The 14,619-nt window shown below is 47.0% G+C and overlaps 1 protein-coding gene across 1 annotated transcript in view; it reads left to right on the top strand.

Moving 5' to 3' along the window:
- Nucleotides 1-14,057, top strand: part of ZNF618 (zinc finger protein 618) — a 79,461-nt gene extending 65,404 nt beyond the window's left edge. The window contains exons 13-15 of the mRNA XM_075716599.1: nt 6,092-6,169; nt 11,267-11,368; nt 12,495-14,057. Coding sequence (XP_075572714.1) covers nt 6,092-6,169; nt 11,267-11,368; nt 12,495-14,008 — 1,694 coding nt within the window. The 3' untranslated portion in view covers nt 14,009-14,057. The remainder of the gene's footprint in view (nt 1-6,091; nt 6,170-11,266; nt 11,369-12,494) is intronic.
- The last annotated feature ends 562 nt before the right edge of the window (nt 14,058-14,619 follow it).

Below are 14,619 nucleotides of genomic sequence, written 5' to 3'. Positions count from 1 at the left end.
CCCTGGCGCAGCTTAAGCCCATTTCCTCTCGTCCTATCGCTAACTACATGGGAGAAGAGACCAACACCCACCTCACTACACCCTCCTTTCAGGGAGTTGTAGAGAGCGATAAGGTCTCCCCTCAGCCTCCTCTTCTCTAGACTAAACAACCCCAGTTCCCTCAGCCGCTCCTCATAAGACCTGTGCTCCAGACCCTTCACCAGCTTCGTTGCCCTTCTCTGGACGCGCTCCAGCACCTCAATGTCTTTCTTGTATTGAGGGGCCCAAACCTGGACACAGTATTCCAGGTGGGGCCTCACCAGCGCCAAGTACAGGGGCACAACCACCTCCCTGCTCCTGCTGGCCACACTATTCCTGATACAAGCCAGGATGCTGTTGGCCTTCTTGGCCACCTGGGCACACTGCTGGCTCATGTTCAGCTGGCTGTCAACCAACACCCCCAGGACCTTTTTGGCCAGGCAGCTTTCCAGCCCCTCTTCCCCAAGCCTGTAGCGTTGCATGGGGTTGTTGTGACCCAAGTGCAGGACCCGGCACTTGGCCTTGTTAAACCTCATACAGTTGGCCTCGGCCCATCAATCCAGCCTGTCCAGGTCCAGGTCCATCCTTCAGGGCCATCCTACCCTCCAGCAGATCGACACTCCCACCCAGCTTGGTGTCATCTGCAAACTTACTGAGGGTGCACTCAATCCCCTCATCCAGATCATCAGTAAAGATATTAAACAAGGCTGGCCCCAAATGTGGCAGCCTGAACTCTCTGAGGGTCCAATTCATGATTTCTTACCCTTTGGGGAAACTCAGAGCCTGTTTTCCACCCCTTCTGTAACAAAGCCTCTTGCGTGCAGCTCAGCCACGTAGCAGAACACGGCGGATAGGAGGTGCCCAGAGCCTTGCTTTGCAAGGCTCCCTGCACAACAGCATCTATCAGGGGTAAGGCAGAGCCATTCCCCTGTTGCTGCACAGGCTTTCCAGCTTCTCCTGTTACTGCAGGAAAGTGCATTGTAGCTGTGGCTGAATATGAACCCATGGGAGAGCTTGAGATGTATCCCAAAGCCTGCAAAAAATGCAGCATACTCTGACTGCTGCCCCAGCTTCACGGGTTTGGTCTTGACTATGGGAAAAGCTTGCTTTCTGGAGGTGGGTAGAGAAACGATCGCATCCTGACATTTCATCTTCTGAGGTGTTTAGCGAATTATGAGAATGCTGGGCTACAGGTTTAGAGTTGAGCATTGCATGATTTTAATGGCTTATTTGTTAATGTGAAGTTTTTGTAGGATGCACTAGCGGCAGTCAGTAGTAGAGAGGCCACAGTCTGCTACATGCAAGCTGCAGGACCTTGTGCCTAGGTCACAGCCTGGCCAACAAAGTAAGAGCAACCAAAGATCAGGATTTCAGACTGTAAAGGGGGAGTACTCTGAATGCAGCCTTGAGTGTTCTGCCTGTCTCCTTCCGCCTTTGGTGGCTGTGTAAGGTGAGGTGTGTAAGGTGAGCCGTTTGGGCTGTTTTCACACCCTCCCTTCCCATCACCCAGCTGCTTTAAGTTGAGCAGTGGTTACTAGGAGTGAGCTGTGGAAACAAGGAGAGGAAGGGAAAGCTTCTCATGCAGCCTGGTGAATTTATCTTCCACTCCCTTGAGATACAAGTGTGAAGGAAGGTTGTGTGAGTGCGGCAGCCCTGCATGCCCACTGGGAATTGGTGGTCTTGGGATGATGTAGCCCACATCCTGGACCAGCCCAGGAGGGCTCAGGGCTCTGGGAACTGTGGTTACAGGTGTGAACTGGAGTCCCAACCCACAGCCTGAGCAAGCCAAGTACATAGCAAGAGACCAGCTGGCACCAGCATGTGTTTCGCATCTGCCCAGGGGAATGCAAATAGAGGAAGCTTGGAGAAAGCAGAGCACCCTCTTCCTCAGCCCACGCCAAGGGAACAGAACTAGGAAGTTCACAGCACCTGGCATTGCTAAGAGACCCATGGGCCCAAGTGAGAGCCAGGAGCCTGTCTGAGCACGTGGGGCAAATGGCTGTTTTTTTCGCATCAAAAGGGGGTATTGTTGCTCCTGCCATGAATCCCACCCCTCAGATGTGGAGCAGCAAGAATAATTGGTTCCTGAGAAGCAATGAAGGGTTTGAGGAGGTGAGGGAGAAGGTTTCCAGCAGCATGAGGCAGGCTGTGTGGGCAGTCCTGCTGCAGGTTGGAAGTCTCTGAGCCATTTCTGAGCTGACTGCACAGCTGCTCTTCCTGCTTTGCTTATACATAAGGTCGTCTTGGCCACCCAAAACAATTGGGGCTGTTGGAGAGCACAGGTGTTCTCAGGGGGTTGATGTGGGCAGCACAAATGGGTCCCAGATTTCCCTGTGCCACCACCACCAAAGCCAAGAGGGAAAGGAGAGGTTTGCTGATTGGAGCAGTCATGGGAGGACCTGTGGGCCGGCCCCTTGCTGAGTTCAGACCACCTGATGGAGAACAGATCCCTTCTGAATGCTGTAAAGCTCAGTCTGAGCAAGGAAGAGGAGAACTGAAATTCCCCCTGGGGGAAGGAAAAGCAGAGGTCCTGCAGTGGGGGGGGGGGCTGTGCTCCCAGGAAGGAGAAAGAGACACAAGTGTGGCTCAGAGGGCTGTTCAGAGCAGTTTTGACAGCTTTTTCAGTTAACTCTACCTTTAAGTTGCAACCAGAAATCAAAGCGCGGGGGGGGGTGGGGTGGAAGATTTACTCTTCTGTGCATACCAGCCCAGATGAACAATTCTTTTCCAGCAGTGGCTTTTGCCTGGTTTCAGATACAGGTTGCCTCTTTCTTCTCTCCACCTTCCAGATCCCTCTCCCTCTTCCAGCACTGATGCATCCCACCCTCCTTCCAGCCAGCCTGACTGTTCCTAACTCTCTCCACTGTGGAGCATAAGGTGTTTAGAAGCTTAAATCTCAGAAGTATGAGGATTGAGAAAGCCCTGGGAAGTGAAGCAAGTTCATTCATTCCCACAGGGATTCTGCGCATCCTCCCAAGCATCCCTTCCCCTCCTTCCTGGGAAAGACTTTTGAATTGTTGGATGGATTTAAATTTTATCCCTAGTTTTAACTTAACTTATTTTCATTTGTGGCAAACCGTAGATGTCTATGACTCTTTGTCTCAAAAGTATTTACAAAATGTTAGCATTTTTAGAACGCAAAATTAGTTTTTGAAAGTAGTGGAGTTTTTTCCAGAGGTGGACATTTCCGTAGTAGAACAGAAGGGGAGGCTTTTGGAAATGGGATGAAAATCCACAGGATTTTTCTGAGAAGAATCACAAGTGAGACACCTTTCAGAGTCACTGAGTGCACTGAGTACACAGTGTGTTGCAGGGGCAGAGGGAGGAGCTTGGGATGAAGAACTGTGGAGACCTTGATGGTTACTGCATGATGGATGGAGATGAGGAGAACCCAGAAAAGACTGGTCAGGAGTGAAGGGGAGTCAGGCAAAAGGAGAGCTAGAAGAAAGACAACACAGCTTCATGGTGATAAAATAGCTGAGAATCTAACAGGAGGAAGGTGAAGCAGCTCAGTGAGGCAAAATAAGCTGAGGAGGAAATGTGAGGATGTAGTGAAACAGGAGAGAAAAATGAATGTGATAAATGTGCTGCTTGGAGAGTGCTGGATGTCTGTGACTGATTTGCTTCCCAGTGAGGCACCCTTGTAACTGAGCTTAGTGGAAGAGTTGTTCTGGTGGCTACTTGGAAACCTGCTTCTAGGGGAATCGTGGAGTTTGTGTACTTGTCTGGGAGCAGAGAAGAGTCCTTGGACTGCAGCAGTGAAGGATGGATTGCTCCACCACCACTTTCTCTGGCCAAGGTTACTACAGGCAGAGGTGGCAGAAGGGAATGCATGTGCCTGCTTATGTTTAAATGGCACACGGAGACCTGAAAGTGTCCCAGGGAACCGCGGTGTGGCATCTCTAAATTCAGACTTTCTGATGCACCTGACATGTGCAGCGTGTTCTGTTCTCCCGACTCTGTTGGGGAAAGAGCTCCACCAAAGCAATGGGGCAAAGAACAGGAGTGGTAGCTTTGTAAGGTGCCCTGGCTGCAGCACTGGAGCTCTTCTGACCCTGCCAGGAACCTGTCAGCAACATTCAGCAGGCTCTTTGAAGTGTGACTTCTTTCATTAGATTAATCGAATGTTAATTTTGACACTTGAAGGGAGAGTCAACCCACTTAGTTTGAGACATTTCCATCTGAGCAGTCTAGGCTTCATTAGCAGCAGAAGCAAATATGTGCACGTGTAACACAAGTCATCTGACATTGAAATATGTATCTAAGAGGGGTGGTTTGCACCCATGTAGGGTCGTCTTCTCTCTGATAGTTACAAAACAGTCTAAACAATTAGATTACATTGTACCTGTTTTGGTATTTTACCACAGCTGACTATTTCACTACTGATGATTTCAACAGAAACAGCCAATCCATGTTAATTCTCCCAGTCCTGAAATTCCTAAGTGTGCCACTCAGCTGCCAGAGTCTTCCCTTTTTTTCACAAGCACAGTTATTTAAGTACAGTATTTCCAAACTTCCTTACTACAGCAAAACACAGGAGTAGCATCACAAGAAAATACAGTAAGTTAAATAAAGCATTGAGCACAGCTCCTCCAGGTGGACCTGGCTCCATCTTTTCAGAGGGCTGTAGGTTCTGTGGGAAAGGCACAGCAGGGTGTTTAACCTTACAGCATAGAAGTATAGCTTATACAAACCGCTTATGGTCTCTTTTATGTTTTTCCTCGCAGCTTCCTGTAGCCATCTGATGAATTCTGGGTTTTGCTACCTGAGATAGACATCTTACAGATTATAGCCAAGTCAGACTTGTGCTTTCCTGTATTTTGGTTCTTCCATCCTGGATGCTGGTGCTTATGTGCAATAGATTTCTTAAGTTTCATTGACGCAGAATATGTTTTTCCCTTCAAACGTAGGTACAGATTTCTGGTATATTGTAGCAATAGACCTTGCTCTGTGTGTGTGCCAGGCATCTATATGCAAAGTTGTTTATATACCAAATGCTTGCATTTGTCCATTCTGCTGTTACGAAACAAAATGCCACAGCATAAATGGTGGCAGTGTGCTGGCATATCTGGAGGTATAGGAGTAAACTGCAATGTTAACATATTTCAGCCACTGTAGTTTGATGTTACATCTGTCAACTAATGCACTCAACTAATACTGTTTAAACGAGCAATTGCAAACATTGCTATTAGGTTAATTCAGTGGAAAAATGCACTTTCAACATACTTCTTAGAACAGAACTAAACATATCTTTCAGCTCATGAGGGAGCTCTGCACCCAGCTCTTTCCTGACTCCAGCTCATCCATATTACTCTGGCAACATGGCTCTCCTGCTCTGCTCTCAGCCTTCTGGCACAGCTCTAATTTCTGGGCTTCTTCCCCTCCACCTCTGCTTAACCCCGGCGACTTGCTGCCCCCAAGCCTAGTGGCACTCACCATTCCCCAGTCTCGCTGCACTTGTTGACAGCCACAGAAAACCCAAGCTGAGTTCCCCCATGGCACTTCTCCATTCCCCAACTTCTGAGCAACAGGATTTTTCACAACCCAATTGGCTCCTTGTCTTACTCAGGAAAGGCAGCAGAGACTGGAATTTGACAGAACCGGATGTCAGATTAATTCACCATTCTTTGCTTTCAGGCTTAAAAAGAACAAGGATATGCTTAAAACAGCCTGCGGCAGGCATAAACTAGTAAACCCCAGTCAGTGTGTAGCCTCTCAAATCTTTGTGCAGATTCACTGAGCTCACACACATGCACAACTGCAGGTGCTTCTCTTTAGTGCACGAGCTGTCCCTCTGCCATCCTGGGCCTTCTTGTGGCAGTAAAGTGAAGCATGTGGATAAATGCCTGACACCAGCCCAGGAAGCAGTGACATGCCATAGCGCTTTCCTGAATCACAGCCTGAGCCCTGCAGGTTCAGTTCTAAGGAGCTGCTGTGATGTGCACACGTGGGCTGAGGTGACAAGGACCGGGCCCTAAGGCGCTGCCCCACTACTGTACAAACTGAAGTATGCACATGTGCTGCTTCCCTGCATACTCTGTATAATTCTTCTGAACTGATTTCTCCCAAACAGAGCCTTACACCTGTGGAGCTTGTGGAATCCAGTTCCAGTTTTATAACAATCTCCTGGAGCACATGCAGTCCCATGCAGGTAAGCTGGGCACTTCGACTCGCTTAAAGCGGAGAATTAAATTCTGCGCTGATGCCTGATGTTGACCCCGTTGTGTGTCAATAGAGTTTTCTGTGCTCACGGTTTCCAAAGCCCCAGTAATTTCACCTGCAGAAAAAAAAAAAAACCCTCAAAGGCTGAAGCACATAGCAGTGGCTGCAACAATGCAAGGCTCAGGGCATATTATAAATATTACTCCTTTCCATAGGAAGAGGGGAAATGTGCCATGCTAGCACAGAGCACATCAAACGACTCGTTCCCTTTATCCAAAGGTATTTAGGGAATGCTCGTTGTGTAAGCATTAATGGGTCACTCCTACAGCAGATTAAATCCTTCCTCCTGCAAAAAGGGTAGTTCTCATTGAAGCAAACAAAGCAAAAATGCTTGCAGGGCAGCAGAGCCTTTGCCTACACAAGTCCTTTTCCGTGCTTATGTCTCCTGGAGTTCTGCAAAGGACTGAAATGTGTTCTCAGAAGAAGAATTTGCCATTTCATCAGTTCTGTTCTTTTGCTTCTCAGCTATCTACAAAAGAAAATTCTGAGTAGTTCAACTACTTTGTTTCTAAGCCACCTTTTTTGTTTTCTATCTCAATACATAAGAGACAATTTTAAAATTTCAAAGCCAAAGCTGTTTCAAAGACAGCATTCAGAATATTCAAAAATGTAGAAATAGGATCTTTTTTTATATTGCCAGAATTCTTTTCTTCTTTTTCGTCTTGAATGAAAATTCAAGTGGATTAACACAGGTTTACAAGTTAATTCACCTTTGACAGACCTGTGTTCTCTGGCAGGCAGCTGCTATGTTGAGATGTACGTTCAGTGCTTGCTTTTGCCCTCACTTTATACACAGGTCTACACACGTCAGCCCCGAGTAGAGTGGCATGGAAGGACAGGTGGCTTGAAGAAAAGTGTATTTTCCATTCTGTAACAGTAATTCTAATCAAAGTTCTTACCTTGTTCTGTGTTTTAGTTTTAGTGCTAAGTTTAATGAATGTCCCTTGAGTTCTTCATCCATATGGTTCCTTGGTTCCAGTTCAGTTCTCACTGGTGGACCTTAGTGCAGGCTTTGTGTGGTGTTCTGCAGCTACTTTATTTATCATCCTTGTAATGTTATGAATAGTCATTTAGGGTGATATGTTATAAGATAGTATGAGTTTTGTGGATGTTATTTTCTGTTAGAGCATAGGCTGCTTAATGTGGAGTAACTGGACTTCATGTTACACTGAAGAGCAGTGGAGCTTCACTCAGGGTAGTGGCTGCCATCACTCCATGGTGTTGGGGTCTGTTCTTGCTGTTTGTCAATGGCAATTTCTACGTGCCTCCAAGATGCGTCCGGACCATCCTGTTCCTTTCTGGTCTCTGGTACTGAAATGCAGCGTTTTGAGTTACAGCTCTTGGTGACACTGAGTAGAGGAGCTGCAAAGGAGGGACCAGGGCTAAGGTGTCAGAGGGGAGAATGGCAATTTACTGGCAAGGTGTGAGCTGTTGAAAATTTTAAGCTGGGGCTGTCTGCAGCTTCTTCCTTCTCTCTTCCTTACAAATGACCCATAGCCTCTGGGCTTGTTCACATGGGTTACTCTGGACACACAACAGGGCTGGAGGGAGCAGGTATATGTGATCTGACTCATGCAATGTCAGCAGTGATCCCCTCTCTTCAACTCAGGATTACTCCTGTTAAACTGTATTTTCTCATCTTTCCTGCTCTGTTTGTAAGTCGCTGTCTTCTGTTTGGCTGCTTCCCCCAAAATGTCTCACTGGTACAGTGACAGCAAGCTTGTCCATGTCTTCTTTAAGTGCTTTCTCCTGGCATCACCAAGGCTGCCCCTTGTGAAAGCAGCCATCCCCTGCTGTGGCATCTCTGTGCGTGGTGTTTGCCAGTTCTGTGCTCATGCCTCTTCCTCTGGAGGGAACAGCAGCCTTTCCTCCAGATCTATACAGCTGGGGGAGAGTGGCGCGGTATTTGCTACTGTGGGATGAGGGCAAAACAAAATGAAGAGGTGTGAAAGCTACAGACAGCTTTGGTGGTTGTGTGTCTCTACTTAAGCAGAGCAACAGTGGAGATTACACAGGATTTGCAGTTACTCTGGTCGCAGTTTGTTGCCTTTTAGCCTGTCAGAGCTTGGGGATTTCCATATCCAACAATCGCCATCGGCATAGCATCTCTGAAGTCAAAGGGTGCAGAGGCCTTGCGGTAGTCAGCAGAACTGGTGGCATAGAATTCACATACTGGGGACACTGGCATAGTAGCTGTTTATACCAGTCCATATGTCTGGCTCAAGGAATGTTTCATTATGAGGATGCAGAAATACAAGAAGCCCATATGGATCAAATACTCCTTCAGTTAATGTGTTCAGGAGTCCGGTTTGGCTTATTGTGTCTGATGCAAAGGGCTAATGTCTTCCAACTAAATGTGATGCATCCACTGAGCCCCTCTTGCAAGTGACTGAAGACAGGGAATATACTGCTGGCTTCGAGGAGCAAAAGCTGGGACATATTGGCTCTTGAGTCATTTGGAGGGCTGAGCCTGGAGGCTGGAAGGTAATAAGGAGAGATTATAGCTCCTTAAAGCAGCTACACAATGAGACGAAGCAATTAGAATGTAAATTGGAGGCTGAAAGGCAGAAATAGAACAGCAGAACACCAGGCAAAGGAATTTGTTCTGTAATTACACTGTACAATATACAGCTTTGACTCCCTTTAGAGTACTTTGTTCAGGTTGAGTGCTACCATATAATGCCCTTCCTACAATCTAGAGCTAAAAAACCAAAAGGACGACTAGGCTGAACCTGGATTAAAGGATTGGAGGCATGAAGAGAAATTAAAGAACCATGATCTTTGTAGTTCACAGACTGCCTGATAAGGAAGATGAGGCTGAAATGCACAAATCTCATTAATGCCATATTGAATGCCAGTGGATATTTGTACATAATAAATCCCCTATTATTATGAAATAGATAAAAGAGTTGGGGGGATGAAATATAGAGGGTTTCTCCCCATGCCCCCCTCACCCCCAAGACAAGGAAGGCCTGAACCATGAACAAAGTTAGTAGGCAACATCCAGCATTTTCCTTTGCCTACCCACAGATGTTTGGAGTTGAGGACAGTGGTGACATTAGCTCAAGAGCAATTGGTCTTTGCAAATGCTGGGGAAAAGTGATGTGTCATGTCTGATCACTGGCATCTACTGGAGCACCTCCTGCTCTTCACATCTCTTCCACACCTGCAAAGACCAACCTCTGGCTGCAGTCGTGAGCATAGTAGTGTTCCCCAGGTACCAACAACGACCAGTGAATTCCCTGGGCACATACAGTCCTTGAGGAATTCCCAGAGTCTACCCTGGTTCTGTCATATCCTGGATTGCTCTTAAGTATTGATCCAGTCTGTGGCCAGTGCAGTGCCCAGACCTAATAATAACTGTGCAGTCTGTGGCTGTTCATCAGCAAGGTTTGTGAATACCCCAGCAGTTCACATGCAGAGCTGCTCAAATTTGAGAGGACTTGCTCGTAAGGAAGAGGGCACTGGAATTTCATCACATCATTGCTTGTCTCCAGATCCTTGCTGGTCTCCTTTCTCTCCCAGGTCATTGCCACACATGAAGGAGGGGAACTTTGCCCTCTCCTGCTTGTTCTGATGGGCAGCCCACTGCTCTGCCCAGCACCAGATCAGCCTGGGCTGCAGAGCAAAGTGCCTGTGTGTGCCTTAATAAGACATTCCTCTAGTTCGTGCTCTGCTGTCTGGAACGCTGGGGCAGGATTCATTTCACTGCATGCTGATGTGCCTAGGCTATAGATACTGCCACCTGAGCTGGTCAACTTGGATTCCCTTTGTAATCAGTGGAGGAGAAGTCATTGACTACAGGTGAGTTCAGAGCATGATGGATCTTATACTACAAGAGGCATCTAGTTCTGCCTGGGTGAATGAATCACACTCTTCAGCCTATTTTGCACCACTGAGTGTAAAAGGAGCCCTAAGGGGCCACTTTGAAGAGAGGCGTGTCTAATAGAGATGTCCAAAATTAGGTGAGATGAGTCCCGCTGTGATGAGTAGAGGACTTGTTTTGTCGTCTTCGGTTTTAATTCCATCCTTCTGTTCAGCCTGGTCATCAGTCTCCCCATCTTTCTCCTTCCTCTTCCACCTGTCTTCATTATGCACTTATTGTTGCTTCTCAGACAATTTCAGAGCACAGTTTCGTAGTGAAGCATCCTAAGAACTAGAAAATTTCCTCAAGAGGGTGGGGAGAAGTTCTTGGGGCACAGGAGAGGAAAGAAGATGAATATGACATAGAATTTACTGGTCTTGGCTGCATTTCCTTGAAAGATCCCGTCAGATTGGCAGCCAAAGTGTTTAGCCCAGTTACATATACAGAAATGGGAGCATGAATACAAAGACCCCTAGGGTAGTTGGTATCTTTGCAGGCATAGGGAGGAACAGTCTTTGGTCACAGTCCAGAAACTTGTGTTTTTTTCTTTTTGTTTCCAGTCTGAGGCAGCAGTGAGCAGCCCAAAAGGAGATTGGCTCTCTCTCTACAGTGGGAGAAAACCATATATGAAGATCGTAATAAGATCCTTAGATACAGGGGAGTTGAGCATAGCTTGAAAAACAAAGTACTTCACAGTAAAGAAAAGGGAAACCACCTGCAGCACAGAAAGAGGCAGTAAGGCAAAAGAAGGATAAATGTTTGTTACATCTGCTTTCATTTTGAAAGCAAGCAAATTGCACAAGTCAGGCTACAAGGAACATCTGTTCCTCCTGGTGTGCAGCTTCAGTTGATTGGGAGACATCTCTGAAGGTGTGCTGATGGCATCAATGTCACTGATGCACAGAAAAAGCCATTGTCATTTCAGCCACATTTTGGGAGGCGATAGGTTGCAAGTCCAAAGACGGTTTTCAAGGTTTCTGACAGTACTGTGCCATCTCACTGAAAACTGCTTAAAAGCTACAGAGAGTGTAGTAGACTGTTGTGACCTTAGTTAAGGGAACCATAAATAAATGTTAAGCAGATGGGTACTGTTTCCATTTCTTTGTGCTTTAAGCATTATTATCTTGTGCTTCTAACACCTCCCTATCTCTTGTCCCACAGCTGACAACGAGAACAATATTGCCTCTAGCCAGCCCAGATCACCTCTAGCTGTTGTTGAAGAAAAGTGGAAACCACAGCTCCAAAGAAATAACGCCAACAATAGTATGTAGCAGTGTTTGCTCTTCTGTCCCAGGCTTACCTGTCCACTTTGAACAAGTGACTGTCAGAGAGGGTGCAACAGTGATGGGCATTGCACAAGGCCCTTGTCGTCGCCTAACTGCACTTGATTTCATCCATAATTCATGTACTATCCTGCAGAGCAGAGCACCCATTCCCATTACAGGAGTGCTTGTATGCAAAAAGTACTGGGAAGCCTGGGGAGACAGTAGGAAAGGTTTGTAAGGAAGATGCATTTGGGAACTGCTGGAAAAATTTAATTTCTGATCCGAGGTCAGACTTCCCTGCCTGGGGTTAAAAAATTAATCCAGTCATCATGGTGTGACATAGGTGTAACCTGTCACTCTCTGTGCTGGCAGGCAGCCAGGTCTGGCTTTATCCCCAGCTCATCCTGTGAGCTTGTGCTTCATTATGGGAAAAGGTAAGATACAGCCCTGTGGGAGATCAGTTCCAAAGCACTTGAGCTGAGCAGCCTGGGGGAAGGGTGATACAAAAACATGGTGCTTCGGTGTTCTGGTATGGCCAAAAATGACATTCACATTGCCTGAAATCAGCCACAAAAAGTGGGGTGGCTGGAGTTCAAAGGAAGAAATGGAAACTTGGGCTTCAGCAATGTTTGAGATGGTGGAGGAAGCAATTCCTCTTAAAATAACTGTCTCAAAGAAATGCTCAAGTCACAAAAACGGAAAGGCGTCCAGCTTTTCAGCTGGGCTGAGCTGTGACCACCAGCCCATAGTCATGGATAGCAAATGGCACACGTGATTATAACTTATCTAAGCAGTTCCTCAATGAACACCACAGAAACACCATTGGTTAAGGCACTGGATTGTGAGTAGATAGTGTGTGCTCTGTCTCAGTCCCCATGCCAGGGAAAGGATGCAGATAAGCTCCTTGCTGCTCTAAGGAAGAGCAAGGCCTGTCCCTGGAGGTTCCTCTGTCCAGAAACCCTTGGGGTAAGAAATCCAGGGTTGGCGATGTCTCTGCCATCATCGGGGCATGTTCCATCTCTTTGGGTCTCCCTCAGAATTGTTTTGTGACTTCCTCCCCTCTCCCATTGCAGAGGAGCAATTCTCATCTGGTGCTTTCTCTCCCTCCTTGTATTTCACTGCAGCATCCGCAAGCGGTTCAGTAGGGAACAGCGCAATCCCAGAGAAGGAGCGGCAGAACATTGCCGAGAGGCTCCTGAGGGTGATGTGCACTGACCTTGGGGCTCTGAGTGTGGTGAGTGGGAAGGAATTCATCAAGCTAGCACAGACCCTGGTGGATAGTGGAGCTCGCTATGGTGCCTTCTCTGTCACTGAAATCCTTGGCAATTTCAACACACTGGCTCTGAAGCATTTGCCTCGGATGTACAACCAAGTGAAGGTGAAAGTCACCTGCGCCCTGGGCAGCAATGCATGCCTTGGCATCGGTGTTACTTGCCACTCACAGAGCATCGGCCCTGATTCTTGCTACATCCTGACAGCTTATCAGGTAGAAGGCAACCACATCAAGAGTTACGTCCTGGGAATTAAGGGTGTAGACATTCGAGAGAATGGTGATTTTATCCACCACTGGGTACAGAATGTGCTCTCGGAGTTTGTGATGTCGGAGATCAGGACGGTGTATGTCACAGACTGCAAAGTCAATTCCTCTGCGTTCTCCAAGGCAGGCATGTGCTTGCGTTGTTCAGCCTGTGCCTTGAACTCAGTAGTGCAGAGTGTGCTGAACAAGCGAACACTACAGGCTCGCAATATGCACGAAGTGATCGAGCTCCTGAATGTCTGTGAAGATCTGGCAGGATCCACGGGCCTCTCGAAGGAGACCTTTGGCTCCCTGGAAGAGACCTCTCCCCCACCCTGCTGGAACTCGGTCACCGACTCCCTCCTGCTCGTCCATGAGCGCTATGAGCAGATCTGCGAGTTCTACAGCAGGGCCAAGAAGATGAACCTCATCCAAAACCTGAATAAACACCTTCTCAGCAACCTGGCAGCCATTTTGGCTCCGGTGAAACAGGCGGTGATTGAGTTGAGCAATGAGACCCGGCCCACCTTGCAGCTGGTACTGCCCACCTACGTCAAACTGGAGAAACTGTTCACTTCCAAAGCTAACGATGCTGGCGTAGTCAGCAAACTCTGCCACCTCTTCTTGGAGGCGCTGAAGGAGAACTTCAAAGTTCATTCGGCACACAAGGTAGCCATGATCTTAGACCCTCAGCAGAAGCTGCGGCCTGTCCCACCATACCAGCACGAAGAGATCATTGGCAAGGTCTGTGAGTTGATCAATGAGGTGAAAGAGTCCTGGGCAGAAGAAACAGAATTTGAACCTTCAACCAAGAAGCCTCGGGCAGCAGGGGAAGCCACAGCAGCTCAGGAAGAAGATTGGTTCGGAAAAAATGAAGTCTATGATTATTTGCAAGAACCTCTCTTCCAGGCCACCCCTGACCTGTTTCAGTACTGGTCGTGTGTTACCCAAAAGCATACAAAACTAGCCAAGCTAGCCTTTTGGCTCTTAGCAGTGCCTGCTGTTGGTGCCAGAAGCGAATGTGTAAATATGTGTGAGCAGGCTCTCTTAATCAAAAGGAGACGGCTACTCAGTCCAGAAGACATGAACAAACTCATGTTTTTGAAGTCCAACATGCTTTAAGACTGTCTTTTAATTAAAACAAAACTTTAAAACACTGTTCCAAACAAAGAAAAAGAATTTTAAGTTCTAAACACTGTGGACCTCATTATGAATGCCCCTGGAAACCAAGTGCTTTTTTATATATATATAAAAATATAAATATATATAAAATTAAGTTTGAAAGGAAAGCTGAGCACGTGAGAGAGACAGCCCTCTGCCAGGAACGTGCTCCTTTCCATAGATAGTGTGTGGACTTGACAGACTTTCTAATGTTTTCAAGTGGGCAGACCAATGGGAGGCTGATGTTCTAAAGTCTTCAGGCAGCTGAGATCTAAAGTGACTTGAAGTTTCTTTTGTTTCTCCTCCACCCCACCTTTCCTCTTGTCCCCTGGGCCATCTTGTCATGGATAATCAGACTACATTGAATAGACCAGTTCTGCACTGGACTTTGCTCCTTTGAATAACTGTACACCTTGAGGGCATTTGTCTGCAGCCTTCTTGACATACGGTGCATGTTATCAGGGCAGCTGTGTTTTTGAACACCAGTATCTTTAGAAATCAGGAAGGGAGACTTTAAGGGTTTTTTTTATTTTATTTTATCTTTTTCATATACCCTTTTCCAAAAAACGAAA

The sequence above is a fragment of the Pelecanus crispus genome, chromosome 9 (genome assembly GCF_030463565.1).
Source record: "Pelecanus crispus isolate bPelCri1 chromosome 9, bPelCri1.pri, whole genome shotgun sequence".
NCBI lineage: Eukaryota > Metazoa > Chordata > Aves > Pelecaniformes > Pelecanidae > Pelecanus > Pelecanus crispus.
The sequence above is the reverse complement of the archived record's forward strand: the minus strand, read 5'-3'. Positions and strand labels throughout refer to the sequence as shown.